At 46.3% G+C, this 25,858-nt stretch overlaps 2 protein-coding genes across 6 annotated transcripts in view; one reads left to right on the top strand and one right to left on the bottom strand.

Moving 5' to 3' along the window:
• The first annotated feature begins 1,123 nt into the window (after nucleotides 1-1,123).
• On the top strand, nucleotides 1,124-12,658 carry LOC122936167 (carbohydrate sulfotransferase 11-like). Of its 2 annotated transcripts, none has more exons than XM_044292228.1 (2): nucleotides 1,124-1,271; nucleotides 10,234-12,658. In XM_044292228.1, exons 1-2 carry the CDS (start codon nucleotides 1,160-1,162, stop codon nucleotides 11,031-11,033), a joined length of 912 nt encoding a protein of 303 aa, XP_044148163.1. In that variant the 5' UTR covers nucleotides 1,124-1,159; the 3' UTR covers nucleotides 11,034-12,658. The 2 variants fall into 2 exon arrangements, with proteins under 2 accessions (XP_044148163.1, XP_044148164.1); XM_044292229.1 differs by having other exon boundaries at nucleotides 10,237-12,629.
• Nucleotides 12,659-12,843: 185 nt separating this feature from the next.
• Nucleotides 12,844-25,858, bottom strand: part of XDH (xanthine dehydrogenase) — a 72,233-nt gene continuing 59,218 nt past the window's right edge. For 2 of the 4 annotated variants that reach the window (XM_044292226.1, XM_044292227.1), the window contains exons 24-35: nucleotides 25,554-25,745; nucleotides 24,207-24,352; nucleotides 23,475-23,556; nucleotides 23,298-23,393; nucleotides 22,940-23,068; nucleotides 19,429-19,503; nucleotides 19,119-19,171; nucleotides 18,895-19,009; nucleotides 17,950-18,015; nucleotides 17,202-17,390; nucleotides 15,633-15,800; nucleotides 12,847-13,050 (exon numbers count right to left, since the gene is read on the bottom strand). In XM_044292226.1, the coding sequence (XP_044148161.1) occupies nucleotides 13,000-13,050; nucleotides 15,633-15,800; nucleotides 17,202-17,390; nucleotides 17,950-18,015; nucleotides 18,895-19,009; nucleotides 19,119-19,171; nucleotides 19,429-19,503; nucleotides 22,940-23,068; nucleotides 23,298-23,393; nucleotides 23,475-23,556; nucleotides 24,207-24,352; nucleotides 25,554-25,745 (1,362 nt within the window). In that variant the 3' untranslated portion in view covers nucleotides 12,847-12,999. Of the gene's footprint in view, nucleotides 13,051-15,632; nucleotides 15,801-17,201; nucleotides 17,391-17,949; nucleotides 18,016-18,894; nucleotides 19,010-19,118; nucleotides 19,172-19,428; nucleotides 19,504-22,939; nucleotides 23,069-23,297; nucleotides 23,394-23,474; nucleotides 23,557-24,206; nucleotides 24,353-25,553; nucleotides 25,746-25,858 lie in introns of all 4 variants that reach the window. The other 2 variants (XM_044292225.1, XM_044292223.1) reach the window with 2 other exon arrangements.

Genomic DNA, 25,858 nt, shown 5'->3' with positions numbered 1-25,858 from the left:
ATAACCACTTACATGCGGCAGGTGCCATTTCCAGAGGCATGTAAGAGGTTAAATGGCCCTGATGGGTGCTTCTGCCAATCTGAGTCGTTAGGGAGCAGGAGAGCCAAGGGAGACCCGTGCAGCACTTAGACTGGGCCATCGTAAAAAGGCAGCAACCCAGTCCAAAGCCCCTCAGTGACCTCTGTAAAAAGGCGTATTGGTGGTCACTAAGGGGTTAAAGCTAGTTTCAGATGAGCGTATTTATTCCGGGAAACAGGTTCCATGTGACCCCGACCTATAAGGGGTTTAGGGGGATTTATGTAACTAAAGATTAATTGATAATGAAAAGTTCTGCAACTTTCTGATATATTTTACATTCCTCTTCCTCACCATTTTCAAGATCTCAGCTTACTGCCAGTCAGTCTCACAGCTGAGGGTCTGTTACAGTCTAGAGAATCTTCAGCGTTTGTAAGTTTGCTACAATGTATCAGTGCAGGAAAAATGTATCGGCCTGGAGAGAGCAGGCTGTTTGGATCTCAGAAGATGCTGTAGACTGGATACAACTGTAACAAACCCTCAGCTGTGAGAAGCATTACATCAGGACGGGATTTCAGGATGTGTCCATTCACTGACTGCAAGCAGAGATCTTGAAAATGATGAGAAAATGACTAAAGGAATTATACACTTTTGCAGATGTGTATACAGCTCCTGTGTAACTTTCTAAGGGGCTTGATATTTCATTGCTTTTTTCTTTCATAATATTTGCTTGCTGTCAGTGAATGTAACTTTCTTATTCCAGACCTAGTCCTGCTCACAGGTCTTGAAATCCTTTCTTTCCTTCCAAGAACCGACACAGCTTGTCATTTTTAGAAAAGCCATGATGACACATTTCATGACACTGCCCCACGCAGTCCTGACCTCACTAACATCACCATACGAGAGAACAGGTCAGTGGGTCGCACAAGATCAGTGCATTCCTCTCCTGAAATACTCTGTGCTGCTGGGGGGGGGGGGGGGGGACTTTCCAATTGTATCTGGTGGCTATGAGCCTGCAGATTGTATCTCTGTGCTGGATGAATTTGAGTAAACTGTACTTTAACCTTATGTCTGATGGACGACGGGGTGGGGGTTGGGGGAGCGGACTCTGCACCGAAAGAGCCTTCTTTTACAGGAGCAGACAATGAAGTTTTCGATCCGATTCTCAATCTTACTGGTTGTGCTGGGAATTATCTACTTTTGGATGAAGATGGTGATGATGGCGCAGCGCCGGCAGGTGATGACTGGGCAGACAGGTGAGGATTCCAGGGCTCTGTGCATTGATACAATGTATTTGCTGTGAAGAAGTGAACCTCTCCTGGACACCTGAGCTGGGATGAGTGACATCACCGCACTCAGCTCAGTGACATCAGCACACTCAACTCAGTGACATCACTGCATACAGCTAAGTGACATCACTGCACTAAGATCAATTCAATCACATCACCACACTCACATCACTGACATCACTGCACTCAGATCACTGACATCACCGCACTCAGATCACTGACATCACCGCACTCAGATCACTGACATCACTGCAATCACATCACTGACATCACCGCACTCACATCACTGACATCACTGCACTCACATCACTGACATCACTGCACTCACATCACTGACATCACCGCACTCACATCACTGACATCACTGCACTCAGATCACTGACATCACCGCACTCACATCACTGACATCACTGCACTCAAATCACTGACATCACTGCACTCACATCACTGCAATCACATCACTGACATCACTGCACTCACATCACTGACATCACCGCACTCACATCACTGACATCACTGCACTCAGATCACTGACATCACTGCACTCAGATCACTGACATCACTGCACTCACATCACTGAAATCACTGCACTCAGATCACTGACATCACTGCACTCACATCACTGACATCACTGCACTCAGATCACTGACATCACTGCACTCAGATCACTGACATCACTGCACTCAGATCACTGACATCACTGCACTCACATCACTGCACTCAGATCACTGACATCACTGCACTCACATCACTGACATCACTGCACTCACATCACTGACATCACTGCACTCACATCACTGACATCACTGCACTCACATCACTGACATCACCGCACTCAGATCACTGACATCACTGCACTCACATCACTGACATCACCGCACTCACATCACTGACATCACTGCACTCAGATCACTGACATCACTGCACTCAGATCACTGACATCACCGCACTCAGATCACTGACATCACCGCACTCAGATCACTGACATCACTGCAATCACATCACTGACATCACTGCAATCACATCACTGACATCACCGCACTCACATCACTGACATCACGGCACTCAGATCACTGACATCACGACACTCAGATCACTGACATCACTGCAATCACATCACTGACTTCACTGCAATCACATCACTGACATCACTGCACTCACATCACTGACATCACTGCACTCACATCACTGACATCACTGACATCACTGCACTCACATCACTGACATCACTGACATCACTGCACTCAGATCACTGACATCACCGCACTCAGATCACTGACATCACCACACTCACATCACTGACATCACTGCACTCACATCACTGACATCACCGCACTCACATCACTGACATCACCGCACTCACATCACTGACATCACCGCACTCACATCACTGACATCACTGCACTCACATCACTGACATCACCGCACTCACATCACTGACATCACCGCACTCACATCACTGACATCACCGCACTCACATCACTGACATCACTGCAATCACATCACTCACATCACTGCACTCACATCACTGACATCACTGCACTCACATCACTGCACTCACATCACTCACATCACTGCACTCAGATCACTGACATCACTGCACTCAGATCACTGACATCACTGCACTCAGATCACTGATATCACTGCACTCACATCACTGACATCACCGCACTCAGATCACTGACATCACTGCACTCACATCACTGACATCACTGCACTCACATCACTGACATCACGCACTCAGATCACTCACATCACTGCAATCACATCACTCACATCACTGCACTCACATCACTGACATCACTGCACTCACATCACTGACATCACCGCACTCAGATCACTGACATCACTGCACTCAGATCACTGACATCACCGCACTCACATCACTGACATCACCGCACTCACATCACTGACATCACTGCACTCACATCACTGACATCACTGCACTGACATCACTGCACTCACATCACTGACATCACTGCACTCAGATCACTGACATCACTGCACTCAGATCACTGACATCACCGCACTCAGATCACTGACATCACCGCACTCAGATCACTGACATCACTGCAATCACATCACTGACATCACTGACATCACCGCACTCACATCACTGACATCACGGCACTCAGATCACTGACATCACGACACTCAGATCACTGACATCACTGCACTCAGATCACTGACTTCACTGCACCCAGCTCAGTGACATCACTGCATACAGCTAAGTGACATCACCGCACTCAACTCAGTGACATCACCGCACTCAACTCAGTGACATCACCGCACCCAGCTCTGTGACATCACTGCATACAGCTAAGTGACATCACTGCATACAGCTAAGTGACATCACTGCATACAGCTAAGTGACATCACCGCACCCAGCTCAGTGACATCACTGAACACAGCTAAGTAACATCACTGCACTAAGATCAATGACAATATAGTACTCAGCTCTGTGACATCACAGCACTCAGATCAAAGAGATGAATACAGTGCTCAATTCAATCACATCACCGCACTCAGCTCAGTGACATCACTGCACTAAGATCACTGACATCACTGCACTCAGATCACTGACATCACTGCACTCAGATCACTGACATCACTGCACTCACATCACTGACATCACTGCACTCACATCACTGACATCACTGCACTCACATCACTGACATCACTGCACTCACATCACTGACATCACTGCACTCAGATCACTGACATCACTGCACTCAGATCACGGACATCACTGCACTCACATCACTGCACTCACATCACTCACATCACTGCACTCACATCACTCACATCACTGCACTCACATCACTCACATCACTGCACTCACATCACTGACATCACCGCACTCAGATCACTGACATCACCGCACTCAGATCACTGACATCACCGCACTCAGATCACTGACATCACCGCACTCACATCACTGCACTCAGATCACTGACATCACTGCACTCAGATCACGGACATCACCGCACTCACATCACTGCACTCAGATCACTGACATCACTGCACTCAGATCACTCACATCACTGCATTCACATCACTCACATCACTGCACTCACATCACTCACATCACTGCACTCACATCACTCACATCACTGCACTCAGATCACTGACATCACTGCACTCAGATCACGGACATCACCGCACTCACATCACTGACATCACTGCACTCAGATCACGGACATCACCGCACTCACATCACTGACATCACTGCACTCACATCACTGCACTCACATCACTGACATCACTGCACTCAGATCACTGACATCACCGCACTCACATCACTGACATCACTGCACTCACATCACTGCACTCACATCACTGACATCACCGCACTCAGATCACTGACATCACCGCACTCAGATCACTGACATCACCGCACTCACATCACAGACATCACCGCACTCAGATCACTGACATCGCCGCACTCAGATCACTGACATCACTGCACTCAGATCACTGACATCACTGCACTCACATCACTGACATCACTGCACTCACATCACTGACATCACTGCACTCACATCACAGACATCACCGCACCTCAGATCACTGACATCACTGCACTCACATCACTGACATCACTGCACTCACATCACAGACATCACCGCACTCAGATCACTGACATCACTGCACTCACATCACTGACATCACTGCACTCAGATCACTGACATCACTGCACTCAGATCACGGACATCACCGCACTCACATCACTGACATCACTGCACTCACATCACTCACATCACTGCACTCACATCACTCACATCACTGCACTCACATCTCTGACATCACTGCACTCACATCACTCACATCACTGCACTCACATCACTGACATCACTGCACTCACATCACTGACATCACTGCACTCACATCACTGACATCACTGCACTCAGATCACTGACATCACTGCACTCACATCACTCACATCACTGCACTCAGATCACTGACATCACTGCACTCAGATCACTGACATCACTGCACTCAGATCACTGACATCACTGCACTCACATCACTGCACTCAGATCACTGACATCACTGCACTCACATCACTTACATCACCGCACTCACATCACTGACATCACTGCACTCACATCACTGACATCACTGCACTCACATCACTGACATCACTGCACTCACATCACTGACATCACTGCACTCACATCACTGACATCACTGCACCTATATCGAGAACAGAGCCCCGAAAGTGAAGGAGAGCGCACTGCGCATACGCAGCTGCCCTCCATTCATTTCTATGGGGCGGCTGAAAATAGCCGAGCGCTGGTTCGGATATTGCTGTCTTCCCCAATAGAAATGAATAGGAGCATGGGCCGCGCATGCGCAGTGTGCTCTCCATTCATTTCTATTGGGCTGCCAAAAAAAAACAAGCGCTGGCTCGGCTATTGCCGGCTGCCCCATAGAAATAAATGGGAGAATGGGCCACGCATGCGCGGAACGTTCCCATTCACTTCTATGGGAGAGGCGGGGATTAGCGCTTGGTGGTGGACGGACCCCGGGAAATCTGGGGACCTCCAGATGAGAGACACTTATTGCACCTACAAGCAAATATCTTGAGCTGTCCTGCTGGATCTGGGGCAGTTGGGGTCACAGGAGCGATCTGACGGCACCTACCCCCCCCCCCCCCATTTCTCTATGTGACGGAGGGGCCTATGTGCCCCCTTAGGTTCCAGTGTCTTGGTGTCCTGGTGAGAACTATTTTGACACCTATTATTACAGAACGTTGCACAACTCTGGTTCCGCTTTTCTCATCCTACGAGGACACAGAGTTCAGTGTGCCATGTCTGTGCCCTCATTAGTGCCACCTTCCTTTCCGGTATTACTGATGCCAATCTGACCCTATTCCCGAGCTCGCATGTTCTGGGTCATGCTCTGGATGTCAGCAGAGCGGTGTCTTGAGAATAAGGCAGTGACATAATGCGGAAGGACAATATGTTATGGCACGTGAGGGTGACACATCAGCGGGTACATACAGTCAGCGCACTCGGTACACTGTGCCAGCATACCCACAGCCAGACAGAGACTGCCTGTACTCTGCGCTACTTGTTTCTGCAGGATACACATTCTTTAAAGGGCGAGGCAACTTTTTTTTTTTTCATGTATACAAATACTGTTTAGCCCATTGAAAAAATAATAGCACCCCTTCCCCCGCTCATGTATTTACGTTTAGCTGTGCCAGCTGCCGTCCATAGGACTGTATGCAACTCAGCGTACTCCTCTGGACTGCAGCTGTAGCTCAGCATAGCCCAGGCTTTAAGGGGGGGGGGGGGGTTTCCTAGTATCTGGAAACACTCTTCCAAGTCATCTCGCATGTCGTAGTGCGACACCAAGGACTATCATTACAATAAATGTTGCGCGACATTGGTGCGGAATGAATGTCGCGCGACACATGTCACCATGTAGCCCCCACCAATGCCCAGGGCCCTGATATAGGTTATACTTACCACGCTCCAGGACACCTGCATCGCTCCTGATCCTCGCATGGCTGCCGCTACATCTCTCACGCTAGGGAGGGGATCAGGAGCAACGCGAGTGCTGGGGAGCCGGGTAAGGATAACCTATATGAGGTGCCCGGGCATTGGGGGAGGGTCATTACAGCGGTTGGATAACCTCTTTAAGCTAGCCATGCACCTTAGGCCTCATGCACACGGCGGTTGTGCGGCTGTTCCGTGCATTGCGGACCGCAATTGCAGTCCTCAATGCACGGGCAACATCCATGCAGCGGGCCGGACCCATTCAACTTGAATGGGTCCGTGGTATGTCATATTTTTTTGCGGTGCGGAACCATGGAAAGAAACACCACGGAAGCACTCCGTAGTGCTTCCGGTGTTCCGTTCCGTGACTCCATTCCACATATTCGGAATTGCGGACCCATTCAAGTGAATGCGAGATGCACACGGCCGGCGGCTGTGGATTGCCGACCCGCCGTTTGCAGGCCGCAATACGGCCACGGCCGCGTGCATGATGAATGTCGTCCAAATGTGCCAATGTTGGCAGGTTATCTCATGTGTATGCTGCAGATTTGGGGGAAGATCAGGATTTCAGCATGCCCGATCCTTTGGTTCTCGGAGAGATAACTTGAGCATGGAAGGGATAATTGCCCGCTATCTAAGGTCTTATGTATGCGGCCATGTGCCAGCCTTGCCAGTTCTGCAGACCACAAATTGCATGGGTACCGACCGTGTTGTTGGCATCTGCGGACGCGGACCCATTCACTTGATTGGTGTCTGCGATCCACATGCGAGGGTCCACGCCACAAAAAAGTAGTGCATGCAGAAAACCCTCGGAATCACACCGCAGTGCTTACGTGGGCTTCCGATCCGTGCCTCTGTTCCACATCTCCCGGATTCACTTGAACGGGTCCGCATCCGTCATACAAAGTGCACGCCACGGCAATGGCCGTGTGAATGAAGCCTTCTGTGTACGGGGGTCTTCTGAATTCCCCCAGGCAGCAGATGTTGAGGGAAGGTCAGGATCCGCGGTTGGATCTCAGCCCTATCCTTTTTTCTTGGGTAGATAAGCCGAGCATGCATGTGTATAGGGGGATCGGGAGGGATAATTGCCCGCTATCTAATGGCTATGGCTGACTTCACACTGGAGGTTGTAACCGCCTCTGGTTACACAATAGTCTGTAGTGATCTCTGTACAGTAGGAAGCGAGCGCATGACTCATGACGGGATGTCTCACACCAGGACTGCAGTCTACCTAAGCACACGCTGTCTCTTTCATTCTCTGCACGTGAGGATGTTTTCTGCAGGGCAGGAGAAACCGGATTCGACTGTCACTTCACGGGGAAGACTGGAAGCAGGAAACAGGGAAATTGTCACCGGGCGAGACAGAGACGAATCAGGAGCTTACTCAAGATCAGAACTAAAATCAAATATTAAGGGTCCTTTCACACTTGCGGCAGAGGATTCCGTCAGGCAGTTCCGTCGCTGGCAATCTGGACGCAAACGGATGGCATTTGTCAGACGGATCTGGATGTGGATCCGTCTGACAAATGCATTGAAATACCGGATCCGTCTCTCCGGCGTCATCCGGAAAAACGGATCCGGTATTAAATTTTTGGGGCATTTTTTTATGTCTGCGCATGCAAAGGCGGATCCGTTTTGCCGGAACACTTAATGCCGGATCCGGTACTAATAGACTTCAATGTAAATTAATGCCGGTAAGTGATCAGTATTTTTGGCCGGAGAGAAAACTGCAGCGTCCAAAAAAACGTAAGCGGGAATGAACTGATGCATCCTGAACAGATTGCTCTCCATTCAGAATGCATTAGGATAAAACAGATCAGTTCTTTTCCGGTATTGAGCCCCGAGGACGGAACTCAATACCGGAAAACAAAAACGCAAGTGTGAAAGTACCCTAAAATCTTGTTTGTTTTTTTAAACATAAGTAAAATTAAAAAAGAAGAAAGAGCAAAAATATGACATCATTCATACAATCATTTCCTAAAAGAAAAGTATTACAATATTTCACTTCTAATATGCTTTCAGCTTGCTGTCAGTGAATGAGAGCATCCGGAACTCTGATGACCTAATGCTTCTCACATGTGAGGCTTTGCAACAGTTGTATCCAGTGGAAAAGCCTCAATAACCAACAGCAAAAATCTCTCTCCCGTCCTGATCGTTTGCTACAATGTATCAGTGCAGATAAAATGGATCAGTCCAGTGCGGAGAGGATTGTGTAGACTGGGTACTTAGAGGGAACCTGTCACCGGGATTTTGTGTATAGGGTTGAGTACATGGGTTGCTAGATGGCCGCTAGCACATCCGCAATACCCAGTCCACATAGCTCTGTGTGCTTTTATTGTGTCAAAAAAACGATTTGATACATATGCAAATTAACGTGAGATGAGTCCTGTACAGGACTCATCTCAGGTTAATTTGCATATGTATCAAATCAGTTTTTTGACATAATAAAAGCACACAGAGCTATGGGGACTGGGTATTGCGGATGTGCTAGCGGCCATCTAGCAACCCATGTCCTCAGCTCTATACACAAAATCCCGGTGACAGGTTCCCTTTAAGGGAGCAGCTGTGAGAGGTTTTTTGTCCGTATAAGTTTTCAACCTCTAAGCATAAATTAATGTATTCTCTAACAGCAAGCAGAGATCTTGAAAATGTTGACGAATTGAAACGTCAAGAGGTTAATTTATCATTTCATTTGCGCCAATTTTATGGCACATATAATAAGGTGCAAGGCACACACCGTTTGCACGGAAATTTGCAACTTTTTGTGATGTCACAACGCTTTCATACGCTTCTGGAAAGTGGGCGTGGTTAGCTACGTTAGCCGTTTCATTCATCTGAATGGATCTTTCGGAAATCCCAGGTCCTCCTGCAGATACAACCCCATTCAGATAAAGAGAACTGATTTTCATTGCAGAATTTCTGCAACAGATCTGCAGTGAGTGACTGGGGATTTGCCATAGGGACGCGCCATAAATGGGGGACGCGGGGGGGGGGGGTGTTTGGCTTGCTCAATGAAGGTCACTTGACTTCCATTCTTCGGCTAGGGCTACATAGCAAAGTGCGTCGCGCGACAAAAAGGGTCCAACTAGACGGCGACATTCGTGTCGTACTAATGTTGTGCAACATTTTATGTAATGGTAGTCGATGGTGTTGCACTACGATATGCCACATGCAACGGTGGCCACGAAGGTGATTGTCTATCACCGCTAAAGTCTGAGAGTTACAAAAACATACGAGCTAGCGTGGATAAGTGCAGCCACCCCTCCATTTGGTTGCTTCCTACATGTGTGTGTGGGGGGGGGGTCAGAGGACCCTATTTTCCTGGGTGTTTTGGGGGCAGAGCAGCAGTGTAATGTTTTGTTTCTAAAGCCGTCCTACAACGGCAGCATCATCTTCCCCTCCTTATTTTCAAACTCTTTCAGCAGGACTCAGAGAAGAACCGAGGAGGACATCCGTAACCTTAGACTCCTTCCTTCATGTCCAACAACTAAGGAAGAGGCAACTAAGACATTTCTGTAACCGGTTTCCACATTTGCGAGCTTTGACCGCATCGGGCTCAGCAGAACATCTTCTGTCCAGCATGACTGTAAGCCACAAGCTCATGACGCTTTACTGCAAACCAGCCGATGTGACCATTGATGGTTGGGAAGAGCTTGTACAAGCTGCGGAGAGAAGATCTGATGTTACACTAAGGAACCCCCTACCTGTAGATGACAATGACACAGTTCCAGACCAGTTGGCCAAGTACAACCCAACCATGCTGGCCAAAATGCTTCGGACTTACTCCAAGGTTCTCTTTGTTGTGGATCCATATGAAAGGCTCATAACCACCTACATGCAAGGCAACGCTGGAGAGGTCTCCTTCGAAGAGTTCATTGAGGACATTCTCTCGACAGAGGCCAGTGAGGAGGGCATCTCATCCAGCTCTGTCATCAGTTTGTGCTACCCTTGCTTTGTCCGATATGACTACATAGTGCTGCTCGATTTCCTCCAGGTGGAACTACCTCATCTACTGAGGAGAATCGGTTTGCCAGAGTCGGTGAAGCCGCCGCCACCAATAGACCGGAAGATCAAGATGACATCAAAGTGGCTCTTGGAAAACTTGCTCCGTGGTCTCGACCAGGAACAGCTCGAGCAGCTCTCTAAGCTCTACTCTTGGGACTTTGCTGCTTTCCCATTAGTTGGGAACAGGACAATGCACCAAATTGTGTCGCAATCATAATCAGGATTTTTTTGTGATGTCGTTTTTTGATAGCCATTTTTTTTCTCCATAATGGTTTTATCCATAATCATATCACTAGGGGGTGAATACTTTTGCTACCCCCTTTTTATTGCTCCAGTGGATCTCAAATGAAAATTGAACACATCTGGCAGATAGTTCTGATGAACCTTACACTTCTAGTCTCTGTAGATTATCAAGAGGAGGGAGAGGAGTAACATATGACTGCAGGATCAGACTAATTGGGGTTTGTCATTGGTTTGTAGTGTGCAATCATCGAAACATATAGATCTGTATAGCAGAAGCATACACAATACGGTAAGATTTTTTTCTAATCTAGAAGAAATGCGCAGTTGCTTCAGATACATTGTAACAATTAAACAATGGTTTTCAAGGTGTATAGAGAACTCAACATTAAATCAAAGGGCAGGGAGCTCCCCCTGGTGGTGGCTGCAAACAGACAGAAGTTTATCATTTTAACTTTGTGGCAGCAGGAGATTTGGAGCTCTGTTTCAGAAAAGTGAAACTATATTAGAAAATCTGTAATAAAATGTTGCACCTAGCTGGAAATACCCTTTGTACCCTTGGAGTTGTGCGGTACATGGTAGAATGATGTGTCAGGGCTTTCTCACCTGTACTGTACAAATGAGTCTGTGTCACATGAGAGCATAGCTGAGGTGTGACTGATGCATAAACAACCCAGGTACAAGCATGACTCATAAGTGTGCGATATATTGACGATGTAATACATGGGTTATGGATGTGACTCCAGATTAAGGTGTCGGTGAGTAATTTGCCTGTCTTCAGGTCAGTGGCACACTGGAGTAGGGTTATCATCAGCACTAGGTACACCCATGCAGGTGCCAGGACCCAATGTGATTAGGGGTGAGCATGTTCTGTTTGCCAAGCTGAAACCAAAGCTCATTGGCGCCCCCTGGTTACCGGACTGACCATTAAACAGGACATTTCACTGCATCACATCACCCTATGACACCATGTCTACCTAGTAATTACCATTGTGTCCTTGCACCTACTAAGTTGAGTTCATCATTAGGGTCCATTCATATGACCGTGTCTGTTTCGTGTGCACACCAACCACATCGCGGTGCAAAACTATTGACTTCAATGGGACCACGATCAGCAAGATGCAGCAAAGAATAGGACATGGCTCATCCTTTGCTGCGCAGCCGCACAAGCCCAACAGCACATGTCCGCAAAACAGACACAGTCGTGTAAACTGACCGTTGCACTGTATTTTTTTTAGAGGTTAGTGGTATCAAGCTGATCTTCCAGCCGCCTGTAGCACTTTCCCTGTTTGAAGGCTCTCTGTAAATGTTTAGAGACCTCCTCAGTCACCAAACAATGTGCTTAGACTAATACCGTGTATAGAAGACAGGAGGAGGGGAGAGGAGGGGAGAGGAGGGAGATGCAGCTGCAATTTCCCTTTTTCTGTCTCTGAGACTGCATGCTGTGAGAGGGGAGAAGGCGCACCCGGGAGGAGACATCTGATTGTCTCAGAGTAGAATGAATGACACACCTCTTTAGAGCTGCCTATGGAGTCATTGTGACTTTGAAGGGGTACCCGATCTCATAAAGGGTGGCATATCGCCAGGAAAACGCTCTTCATCCAATCTGTTTAATTTAGTGTCTGCTCTATGGTAGCCTGGGAGGAAGAAGCTGGAAAAAAATCAGGGAAGGCATTCACCATCAATGTTCTTGAATGACCAGAAATGTAGAGAGACGGTGACCACCGGTTATGATTCCAAATGATTTAATTACAAAAATGTTACATTACATTGAACCAGTAAACGATTTATTGTTCAGCTACATATAAATATATTCGTAGTGCCATTTTGTAATTTTGTCTCCTTTCGAGATCCTGATTGAATTCTTGAAGAGTATCTGACAGCAGCTCCTGCATTCGCTCTGTCTTCGTGTAGATGTTCCTGGGAATCCGGATATTACAGTTCTAGACTCTTACAGACCACGGCTTAAACGTTCCGGGTTCAGGAACCGGACACTGCAGGAAAACAACGCAGGGGACATTTATTACTGGACACTAAGGCCCCTTTCACACGGGCGAGTATTCAGCGCGGATGCGATGCGTGAGTTGAACGCATTGCACCCGCTCTGAATACCGACCCATTCATTTCTATGGGGCTGTGCACATGAGCAGTGATTTTCACGGATCACTTATGCGTTGAGTGAAAATCGCAGCATGCTCTATTTTGTGCGTTTTTCACGTAACGCAGGCCCCATAGAAATGAATGGGGTTGCGTGAAAATCGCAAGCATCCGCAAGCAAGTGTGGATGCGGTGCGATTTTCACGCACGGTTGCTAGGAGACGATCGGGATGGAGACCCGATCATTATTATTTTCCCTTATAACATGGTTATAAGGGAAAATAATAGCATTCTGAATATAGATTGCATAGTAAAATAGCGCTGGAGGGGTTAAAAAATAAATAAAAATAATTAAACTCACCTTAGTCCACTTGATCGCGCTGCCCGGCATCTCGTCTGTCTCCTTTGCTGAACAGGACCTGTGGTGACGTCACTCCGGTCATCACATGATCCATCACATGATCTTTTACCATGGTGATGGATCATGTGATGACCGGAGTGACGTCACCACAGGTCCTGCTCCTGCAATGAATGCTCACCACAGGTCCTGTTCAGCAAAGGAGACAGAAGAGATGCCGGGCTACGCGATCAAGTGGACTAGGTGAGTTAAATTATTTTATTTTTTTTAACCCTTCCAGCGCTATTGTACTATGCATTCTGTATTCAGAATGCTATTATTTTCCCTTATAACCATGTTATAAGGGAAAATAATACAATCTTCAGAACATCAATCCCAAGCCCGAACTTCTGTGAAGAAGTTCGGGTTTGGGTACCAAACATGCGCGATTTTTCTCACGCGAGTGCAAAACGCATGACAATGTTTTGCACTCGCGCGGAAAAATCGCGCATTTTCCCGCAACGCACCCGCCTCTTTTCCGGGCAAAAAACATGACGCCCGTGTGAAAGAGGCCTTAGCAACCATCAGTGAAAAACGCATCGCACCCGCACTTGCTTGCGGATGCAATGCGTTTTTCACGCAGCCCCATTCACTTCTATGGGGCCAGGGCTGCTTGAAAAACGCAGAATATAGAACATGCTGTGATTTTCACGCGACGCAGAACTGATGCGTGAAAAACAACGCTCATGTACACAGACCCATTGAAATGAGTGGGTCAGGATTCAGTGTGGGTGCTATGCGTTCACATCACGCATTGCACCCGCGCGGAAAACTCGCTCGTGTGAAAGGGGCCTTAGTTTTTTATCACACGCAGGAAAAACGCATCAAAGCGCGTTGCATCCGCGCGGAAAAAACTGAACAACTGAACGCAATCACAGACAAAAGCCTCATGCACACGACCGTAGTTATGGTCCGCATCCGAGTCGCAGTTTTTGCGGCTCGGATGCGGACCCATTCACTTCAATAGGGCTGCAAAAGATGCGTACGGCCCTCTTCTCCATCCACGCCATGCCCTCTTTTTTGGCCACTTTACAAAAATGGCGTGAGCGAGGAAAAGTGGCAGATTTAGCCGCCAAACGCCTTTGTGACAAAATCTGCAACATAAATACGCCAAAAAGTGTCATAAAAACATTAATAAATAACCCCCTTTGTGTTTAAAGAGGACCTTTCATGCGATTTTATTAAGGGAGAAATATACCTGCTCTTGTGGGGTATCCCCCGCTGATACTGCCACCCTGCTTGGTTTTTTAAATATGCTTGCTGCGCCCCGCCGGATTTCTCCCGCTCAGTATGCTAATACTGAGCATCGGAACAGGGAGGAGGAGACTGAGTCTTTCTCTGTGGGCGTCTCCTTCTCCCTGCCTGTGATGCTCTGCGCTGCGATTGGAGGGAGAAGGAGACGCCCACAGAGAAAGACTCAGTCTCCTCCTCCCTGTTCCGATGCTCAGTATTAGCATACTGAGCGGGAGAAATCCGGCGGGGCGCAGCAAGCATATTTAAAAAAACCAAGCAGGGTGGTAGCAAGTACAGGTATATATCTCCCTTAATAAAATCGCATGAAAGGTCCTCTTTAAATAAATCATTATTTTTAAGATCTCTGCTTGCTGTCAGCAAACAGGAACATTCTTATTCACATCCAAATCTGTACAGACCTAATACTTCTCACAGCTGAGGGTTTTGCTATGATTGTATTGCAGTCTGAACGATCCCCTGTGAGATATAAACAGCACTTTTTTCCTGTCCTGACAGTTTGCTACAATGTATCAGTGCAGGTAAAATGTATCAGCCTTGGAGTCCAGTCTGTTTAGCTCACAGAGCGTTGTCTAGACCGAATTCGATTGTAACAAACTCTCAGCTGTGAGAAGTATGAGGTGTAGTGCTGGTTTTCTACCACTGTGTGTAAAAATAAATTTTCCTATTTACAAACAGCAAGCAGAGATCTTGAAAATGCTGAGGAATTAAAACACAAAGCCTATTAGAAAGCTGCAAACCTTTTCGACTCGCATGAGAACTAAAGGCATTGGTCAGGAAGGGGTTAAAATCAATGAGCATAAAAAAGCGCATCTCTTCATCGGCCCCTACCAGTTTGGTGAGCTGATCCGCACAAGCGTTACGGATCCTCTCCGGTGTGGCTGGACTGTCCAGTCTGAATATCCCGGTGATGCCGGACTCCGCTCTGGCCGACTTGATGGCATCTTTAATGGCGTAAAATATGGAGGCCGACAGGAAGAGCGGAGGCTCGCCAACAGCCTGGATAGGAAATAGAACACAATGTAATAATGAAATGGTGAAAATGCAACATTGTATCATCTGTGTCATGTGATCAGCACCCTTAGAGGGCCAGACTGCGACCAGCGGCGTATCGCCCATACAGGGGAGGATTTGGCATTTCTGTGGCCCAAGCAAAGTTACTTAAGTTGCTAAGCTCCACTCCCATCACACTGCTAAGGTGGTGACCCTTAGGCCCCTTGCAGACGAGCGCGGTCCGGATGCGTTCAGTGAAAAATGCGCAATAGCGTTCGGTGGTTCAGTTTTTATCCCACGGGTGAAATGCGTTTTGATGTGTTTTTTTCACACGCGTGATAGAAAACTGAATGTTTACAAACAACATCTCTTAGCAACCATCAGTGAAAAACGCATCGCATCCGCACTTCCTTGCGGATGCGATGCATTTTTCACGCAGTCCCATTCACTTCTATGGGGCCAGGACTGCGTGAAAAATGCAGAATATAGAACATGCTGTGATTTTCACGCAACGTATAAGTGATGCATGAAAAGCAACGCTCATGTACACAGCCCTATTGAAATGAATGGGTCCAGATTCCGCACGGGTGCAATGCGTTTACATCACGCATTGCACCCGCGCGGAAAACTCGCCCGTCTGAAAGGGGCCTTATGTGCCACCCCCAGCACAGGATAAGGCCCCCAATACAATATGGTGCCCCCAGTGTGCCCACAATAGCATTCCCTGTTATGTGCCCCCCTTATGTACCACAACACAGAAAACTGCCCCTTATGATGCCTCTTACACAATATGGTGCCCCCGTATGTGTTTCCAAGACAATATGGTGACCCCAACAAAATATAATGCCCTCTTATGTGCCCCCAACACATAATTCCCCCTTATATGTCCCCAACACAATATGGTGTCCCTTTTAGTGTCTCCAAAATGAATCCCCACGTTCTCACAACCAACAATGCAGATCTTCTCCGTTCTGTCTGGCAGCAGTGACGGCTCCCTGCTTCACCCCTATATTCAACTGTATCTGCAACCTGAGGACATGTTGGCATTTGAAAGTGGTGCTGCTGCCAGGTGGACCTGGCTGCCAGGGTGCCCCCCTGATCTCTGGGTCGCCACACATTGTGATGGCCAAATCCGCCCCTGTTCCCACATGAGGCCTGGATTTGAACAGCTTCTCCTACTTCCCAACACATGGTTATCCGATTTTCCCGCAGCCACCACCAGGGGGAGCTCAATCTATGGAGATTTTTTACATAGCCCAATGAGTTCAATACTAGATGTGTAAATCCATGTGTAATGAGCTCCCCCTAGTGGTGGCTGCTAAAAGTAGTACATTTTCCAGGGCTCTCAATAAAGGACTTGGCCAGTTTTTGGATGTCCCAGCTTTCTATAAGCTTTTACTCTCTTACCTTGGAAGAATAGATGGCTTTGCTGTTTGGACAGTCCCGAAGAAGGGACACATTGAATTCCGCTGGGATGTCGCCAAACGCTGGGATCTTGTACATCCCGGGGCCTCGTGTGTACAAGTTACCATCGGGGGAATACTTTAACTCTTCTAATGTGAAAAGGCCCATTCCTTGCACAAATGCACCTTCAACCTAAGAGCAGGACAGATTATATATATATATTTGATTTTATCCTAATGAGCTGACTATGGCTGCTGTAATCATGTATACTGAAAGGTAACTGCATCCTTAAAGGGATATTCTACTTTTGAATTGAAAATAAAGCCATTTTCTATTATACTTCCTCTCCCGACTACTGTAGTAATGCTTGCTCTGGGAATATTGCGCTTGCTCTGGGAATATTGCGCTTGCTCTGGGAATATCGCGCTTGCTCTAGGACTATTGTGCTTGCTCTGCTAGTAACCTCGGCAGATTAACCCTTCAGTAGATGGACTTCCTGTTATGTAACAGGAACACATTGATAAAAATGTAAACCAAAAGGACAGGAAGTTTATGCACAGAAGAGCTAACTAGCTGATGCTACCATAGCAACCCCAGAGCAAGCGCAATAGTCACATGACTGCAGCAGAAAAAGGAGAAATCCATATGTAATCATAAGTTTTTGAAGTTGCATCACCAGGTTTTGCATAAACCCTATGGAGGACATAGCAGTAGCGTCAGCCATGGATTGTAAGACTTTTATATTACTCACCTGCCCTATATCTATTGCCGGGTTAAGGCTTCTACCAACATCCATTACGATATCTGTACGCAGGTTCTGAAAAAGAAAAAGTGAGACAGACGTTTAAAGTGTTCTGATCATTTCAGATTTGATTAAATTAAATTGATCCAAAATTTTGCATTAATTAAAGGGGTTGTCTAATGTTAGACACTGGCGGCATATAGTTAGGATGGATCACTAGGTAGGGATGCCACCTCTGGAACCCGCACCCATCTCCAGAACAGGACCAAGAAGCGAGAGTAGAGTGGCCGTCCTCCATTCATTTCTATAGGGGCTGCCGAATAAAGCGGAGAAGTGAATGGAGAAGTGGCCGCACGGTTATTTTCAGAACTCCCATAGTAATGAATAGAGAGCAAGCCGCCATGCATGCACGGTGCACTCTCCTGCACTTTCGCGGCCCGTTCTGGCTACAGGAGTTGGGACCCGCACCTATCTGATCTTAATGGCATATCGCAGCGATATGCTGCCGCCAAAGTCTGAGATGACACGACCCCCTTTATTTTCCAAATATATCTTCATAACATCCAGAGCTTCATTTTCTGATACGGAGCTCCAAATCCCCTGCATAGACAAAAAATAATAATCTTGCTCCCATCAGCCACCTCCAGAGGGAGCTCCCAAGCATCATGCATACAGATTTATTATTGAATTCATTAGGAGTAGTATAAATCCCTAGGAAGTGAGCTCCCCCTAGAGGTGACTGCAGGTAGTCAAGAATACACTGTAAAGGGATTTGTATGCTGTTATTAAAGGATAACCCCTTTCTGTATTCCTGCAGAAAAACTGGTTAGATGCCGGATTTTCCAAAATTTCAAGTTCTAGATTAATGGATTTGTATCTACTTTTTATTTTTTATATAATATTAAAATGTATTATACAATATTAATTGACTTATTATATTACATCCTGTCTTACCTTGTGATCACCAGTTAAACAGTCAATTTCAACTTCAGAACAAGCCACCCCGTAGCTGAAGTAGTGGCTGGGGTTCCCATGATAGGTCTGCAGGTCATAACCGATGCCTTCAGTCCTTGCATATAATAAAAATATTACTTTAATGAAGTTTAATGAAGAAAAGTGGAAACATGGATACACGTTCACTTACAGAAAAATACTGGATCCCAACATATATGGCGTACCTGTAGAACCCGGTGGCTGAGAGGCTGACTCTGTCCTCGTAAGCAGATCTGATCTGGGACAGAAAACAAGTGAAAACTTTTATCATATTTTAGATTTCACTGGGACGAAATTTAAATATTGCAGTTTTCATTTTGGCCACTAGGTGTCAGACTATCAATTGCAGGCATTTTCGTTTGTAAATCTGGAATCAGTCAATTTACAGCTGCTGTGATTTCAGCCAAAGGATATCCCGGGTAGGACTAAGTGTCTTGCTTTAGAGAAGAGGTTGCCCCCCTTGCTGTGTGAATAATAATTATTATGGATACATACCCAGCTTTCCCATGTCCCGGTGGGGTTTGATTTTTTGTACGGCTCCAACCTCTGCAGTAACGTCTGACATGCATTCTACAACAGATGAGAAGATCATGGACATGTAAACCATGTATGTGAGCCATTTGGGCAACTGAGCACGGTCTGAGAGACCAGGGAACCTCGGGGCCACCTAGAAACTTGTATAGGGCTCTGAATATGAGCCCATAATTTTTATTTTATTTTTGTAGCCACCACTAGGGGGAGCTCACTGCATCCAGGTTGATAAAAATAAATGTCATTGGGTTCAATGGGGGCTGTTCCTGTTGCAACCACCAGGAGGTTATCTATACAGTATATATATATATATATATATATATATATATATATATATATATATATACTATATATAGACAGTTGTATACAAATCACCCCCTGGTGGAGGCAGCAGATGACTATTTAATGATTTTTTTTTTCACTTTAAAGTAATGATAAGTCATATCATTCAATATATTCTACTTATTAGACTGAATATATTATTAGCATTTTACCATTTTCAGTTTATTTTTTTTTTCCGACCAGGCTGCGTTTCAATATCAGCCGCCCCCGCACAATCTGGTGTCTGGCAATTCCTGCGGCCATGAGTAAGCACAGTTGTAGTGAGATAAAGCATAAATAATGTATAGACATTTCTTGGTCCATAGCAAATCTATAAAAGGCCCCAATCTAGACACATGACACATGAAATGCGCAGCGCCCACTCTAGGTCCTGCTACGAAAATTAGTTAGGATGTGACTGCATTCATTTGCATTGGTTTTAAGTTCCTGCATGTAGAGAGGATACAACCGCAATGCTTATACCTAATGCAGCATCTACCACGAAAGCAGGGTACGTGACCACGGATCACGTGGCTTGTGATTGTCCTGCACTTAAATGCTTCCCCTATTTAATGTGCTACCTGTAGCCTCCACTAGGAGGAGCTCACAGCATATGGCTTTATACAGCTCCCAATGAGTTCAATATTAGTTGTAAAAAACGATATGCAGTGAGATCCCCCTAGTGGTGGCTGTATACATCTAAATGCAGTGATCTCCCCCTAGACATAGCTGTACAAATCCATATACAGTGAGGTCCATCTAGTGGTGGTTGTATAAATCCATATACAATGAGCTCCCCCTAGTGGTGGCTGTATAAATCCATATGCAGTGAGCTCCCCCTAGTGGTGACTGTATAAATCCATATACAGTGAGTTTCCTCTAGTGGTGGTTGTATAAATCCAAATACAGTGAGGTCCATCTAGTGGTGACTGTATAAATCCATATGTATTGAGCACCCTCTAGTGGTGGTTGTATAAATCCATATAAAATGAGCTCCCCCTAGTGGTGGTTGTATAAATCCATATGCAGTGATCTCCCCCTACTGGTGACTGTATAAATTCATATGCATTGAGCTCCCCCTTGTGGTGGCTGTAAATACCATATGTATTGAGCACCCCCAGTGGTGGCTGCATAAATCCATATGCTGTGGGCATCCCCTGGTGGTGGCTGTATAAATCCATATGCAGTGAGTTCCCCCTAGTGGTGACTGTATAAATCCATATGCAGTGAGCACCCCCTAGTGGTGGCTGTATAAATTTATATGCAGTGAGCTCCCCCTAGTGGTGGCTGTATAAATCCATATGCAGTGAGCTCCCTCTAGTGGTGGCTGTATAAATCCATATACAGTGAGTTTCCTCTAGTGGTGGCTGTATAAATCCATATGCAGTGAGCTCCCCCTAGTGGTGACTGCATAAATCCATATATACAGTGAGTTTCCTCTAGTGGTGGCTGTATAAATCCATATACAGTGAGCTACCTCTAGTGGTGACTGTATAAATCCATATACAGTGAGCTCCCTCTAGTGGTGGCTGTATAAATCCATATACAGTGAGCTCCCTCTAGTGGTGGCTGTATAAATCCATATACAGTGAGCTCCCTCTAGTGGTGACTGTATAAATCCATATACAGTGAGCTCCCTCTAGTGGTGACTGTATAAATCCATATACAGTGAGTTTCCTCTAGTGGTGGCTGTATAAATCCATATGCAGTGAGCTCCCCCTAGTGGTGACTGCATAAATCCATATACAGTGAGTTTCCTCTAGTGGTGGCTGTATAAATCCATATACAGTGAGCTACCTCTAGTGGTGACTGTATAAATCCATATACAGTGAGCTACCTCTAGTGGTGGCTGTATAAATCCATATACAGTGAGCTCCCTCTAGTGGTGGCTGTATAAATCCATATACAGTGAGCTCCCTCTAGTGGTGGCTGTATAAATCCATATGCAGTGAGATCCCTCTTTGTAGTGGCTGTATAAGTCTATATGCAGTGAGCTCCCTCTAGTGGTGGCTGTATAAGTCTATATGCAGTGAGCTCCCCCTAGTGGTGGCTGTATAAATCCATATGCAGTGAGCTCCCCCTAGTGGTGGCTGTATAAATCCATATGCAGTGAGATCCCCGTTTGTAGTGGATGTATAAGTCTATATGCAGTGAGCTCCCCCTAGTGGTGGCTGTATAAATCCATATACAGTGAGCTCCCTCTAGTGGTGGCTGTATAAGTCTATATGCAGTGAGCTCCCCCTAGTGGTGGCTGTATAAATCCATATACAGTGAGCTCCCTCTAGTGATGGTTGTATAAATCCATATGCAGTGAGCTCCCTCTAGTGGTGGCTGTATAAGTCCATATGCAGTGAGCTCCCCCTAGTGGTGGCTGTATAAATCCATATGCAGTGAGATCCCCGTTTGTAGTGGATGTATAAGTCTATATGCAGTGAGCTCCCCCTAGTGGTGGCTGTATAAATCCATATACAGTGAGCTCCCTCTAGTGGTGGCTGTATAAGTCTATATGCAGTGAGCTCCCCCTAGTGGTGGCTGTATAAATCCATATACAGTGAGCTCCCTCTAGTGATGGTTGTATAAATCCATATGCAGTGAGCTCCCCCTAGTGGTGGTTGTATAAATCCATATGCAGTGAGCTCCCCCTAGTGGTGGCTGCATAAATCCATATGCAGTGAGCTCCCTCTAGTGGCGGCTGTATAAGTCTATATGCAGTGAGCTCCCTCTAGTGGCAGCTGTATAAGTCTATATGCAGTGAGCTCCCTCTAGTGGTAGCTGTATAAGTCTATATGCAGTGAGCTCCCTCTAGTGGTGGCTGTATAAGTCTATATGCAGTGAGCTCCCTCTAGTGGTAGCTGTATAAGTCTATATGCAGTGAGCTCCCTCTAGTGGTGGCTGTATAAATCCATATACAGTGAGCTCCCTCTAGTGGTGGCTGTATAAGTCTATATGCAGTGAGCTCCCTCTAGTGGTGGCTGTATAAGTCTATATGCAGTGAGCTCCCTCTAGTGGTGGCTGCAGGCAGCCAGAATTATATAATGCAAACAAAGCCTCCTATAGATATATTATTACATTAACCTAACACATGGAACAGTGGACAATGAAGGAGACGTAGTACACCCCATGCTTTCTGTATAGATGTGGAGAAGATTCTTACATATATGGCCATTCCATTGAGGTCCGAACTGGCTGAGGCAGCCGTCGCAGACGCATTGGGAACGGTGTTGGTGCTGGTTTCACTGATATGGATTTTTGAGGTTGGTATTCCTAAAGCTTTACTGGCGACCTGTGAAAAAGAAATTAGATCTAGTATGAGAATGCTACATATAGACGTAACGGCATGAGGTCAGGAGGGTCTCTCCTTCTGTTCCCTTACATACAGATGGAAGGTAATATGATTGCAGGATCAGACTACACAGGGTTTATTTGTAGTCTGTAACCATGGAGACACATAGGTCTGCCCAGAAGCTGTATACTAAATATGCTGAATATTCTAATATCCTGTGTGCCATTACCTGTACCATCTTTGTATGAAGCCCTTGACCCATTTCTGTTCCCCCATGAGTCAGTAGGACCGACCCGTCAGTGTACACGTGGACCAGGGCACCAGCCTATAAGAAATATATTGAAATGAAGGGAATGTGAAGAAATACAATGTGCCGGAGAAGAATGCAGAATAAAAGAGCAAGAACCTGATTGAGGAACATCAGTGTGAAGCTGATCCCAAACTTAGTCGGGATGATTGAGATGCCCCTCTTCTTCCAGCGATGCTGCCTGTGAGAGGGCACAAGATATGGGCATCGCACATAAGATAGATATGAGATAGATAGAGATGAGATAGATACGAGGACGTAACTACCATAGCGGAAGACCGTGCGACTGCTACGGGGCCCAGGGTAAGAGGGGGCCCAGTCTAAGTTGGGATTATCGCTTCTTCTACTGGAGGGGAAACTTTGTTAGGACTCTACCCCATAAAGGAACAACTTTTAGAAAATGAGGCAGTGGAAAAATGGCCGAACGGTCATTGAAAGGGGTTTAGGTGGAAACCCTTCTGTCCTGTGTGGGGGGCCTGGTTTGATCCTTGCTATGGGGGCCTTACTTCTCTATGTACGCCACTGGATAGATAGAAGATAGATAGATAGATAGATAGATAGATAGATATGAGATAGATAGATAGATATGAGATAGATAGATATGAGATAGATAGATAGAAGGTAGGTAGATAGATAGATATGAGATAGATAGATAGATAGATAGATAGAAGGTAGGTAGATAGATAGATAGATAGATAGATAGATAGATAGATAGATAGAAGGTAGGTAGATAGATAGATATGAGATAGATAGATAGATAGATAGATAGATAGATAGATAGATAGATATGAGATGGATACAGGTGTCTCTGGAGATGTTTCTGTTCCTCACTTGTTAAACTTTGCAATGGCGGTCCTCCTTTCGTGGTATGCAGAGTTCTTCAGACATTCGTCCCAGCAGCGGTGGACATTGAAGGATTCCAGCTTCTGACTGAAATGCGTGAGGTCTCCCTCCCGGTACATGTTCAGCTTCCGGACCTGCGTGCGGAAAGATGTGCTTTGAGATCAGAATGTAAGAACAGGGAATTTGTATTGGGATAAAAAAAAAAAAAAAAAAACATGGCTGCCTTCTTCACTCTTGTGCTCTCAATACCAGAGCTGCAATACCAGAAATGGCCATGGTATAAGAGCGGCGCCTGCTGTGGTGTCCTGATTGCTCACAGCGGCAGGACTCAGTGCACATAGGCGCGCACTGCACAGCGGGACCCAGAAGAAGCGGCGCAGTAAGTCCTCGATATGCCCTGCTGTCCAGAGCAAGCCAAGTAAGTTCATTTTTTATTTTTTAAATGTCTTATCTGAGATCTGATGGGGGCTGGGGGGGAGGCAATCAGAGGCTGATAGGATCTGATTTGGGGTCTGATCTGAGTCTGATGGAAGCTGGGGGGGGGGGTTGATCTGAGGGGCTGATAGGGGGCTGGGAGGGTCCGATCTGAGTCTTATGGGGGCTGGGGGGGGGGCTGATCTAAGGGGCTGGGAGGGTCCGATCTGAGGCTGATTCGGGCTGGGGGGTTCTGATTTGAGACTGATAGGGTCTGATTAGGGGTCTGATCTGAGTCTGATGGGAGCTGGGGGCTGATGGGGGCAGATCTGAGGCTGATGGGGGCTGTGGGGTCCCATATGAGGCTAATTGGAGCTGGGAGTTTCAATCTGAGGTTGATTGGGGGTCTGATCTGAGTATGATGGGGGTCTGATCTGAGTATGATCTGACTCTGAGGCTAATGGAGGCTGTAGTGTCTGATGGAGGTTGGGGGTGTGATCCGAGGCTGATGACGGTTAACGGGTCTGACTGAGGCTAATGGCTGTTGGTCTGGTGAAGAATGGGGAACTGATGAGGGTCTAATCTGAGGTCTGATGAAGAACGGGGGTCTGATTTGAGTCCTGCTCTGAGGTCTGATGGAAAATCTTTTTTTTCTTATTTTCTCCTCCAAATCCTAGGTGCGTCTTATAGTCTGAAAAATAAGGTAGTAACTATAGTTATAACTTTTTAATTTATTTATTCTCTTTATTTTATTTTTTAGGTATTTTTTTATTTATTGATTATTTTTTTTACTTTTTATGTTTATGAACAAAATGTAATCAACCTCTTCCTGCCACAGTCAGGCTAGTTCACTGCAGTCTGAACTTCGCCCCTTGACTTTCATCTGTTTATTATGCCTTACAGAATATTTGCAGAACTTACATGTTCTGGCGGCAGTCCGCACGCCTCCGCTACGTCGCTCATCCAGGCTTCCGCCACCATCATTCCTTGTGGGCCACCAAAGCCTCGGAAAGCTGTGTTAGAGGGTAGGTTGGTCTTACACACGTATCCTGTGCCTCTGATGTTGGGGATTCTGTAAGCATTGTCCATGTGGAATAAACTTCTGTCAATTATCTGTCAAATTCAGCAAATTCAGAGAGTAAGCGAGGACTAAAGTATCTTCATAACCAGAAATAAATGCCTGTGCAGACACTGGGCAAGCGAGGAATGCTGGGAAACAACTGCTG

The sequence above is a fragment of the Bufo gargarizans genome, chromosome 4 (genome assembly GCF_014858855.1).
Source record: "Bufo gargarizans isolate SCDJY-AF-19 chromosome 4, ASM1485885v1, whole genome shotgun sequence".
NCBI lineage: Eukaryota > Metazoa > Chordata > Amphibia > Anura > Bufonidae > Bufo > Bufo gargarizans.
Note: the sequence above shows the minus strand (reverse complement) of the source record. Positions and strands in the feature narration are given on the sequence as shown.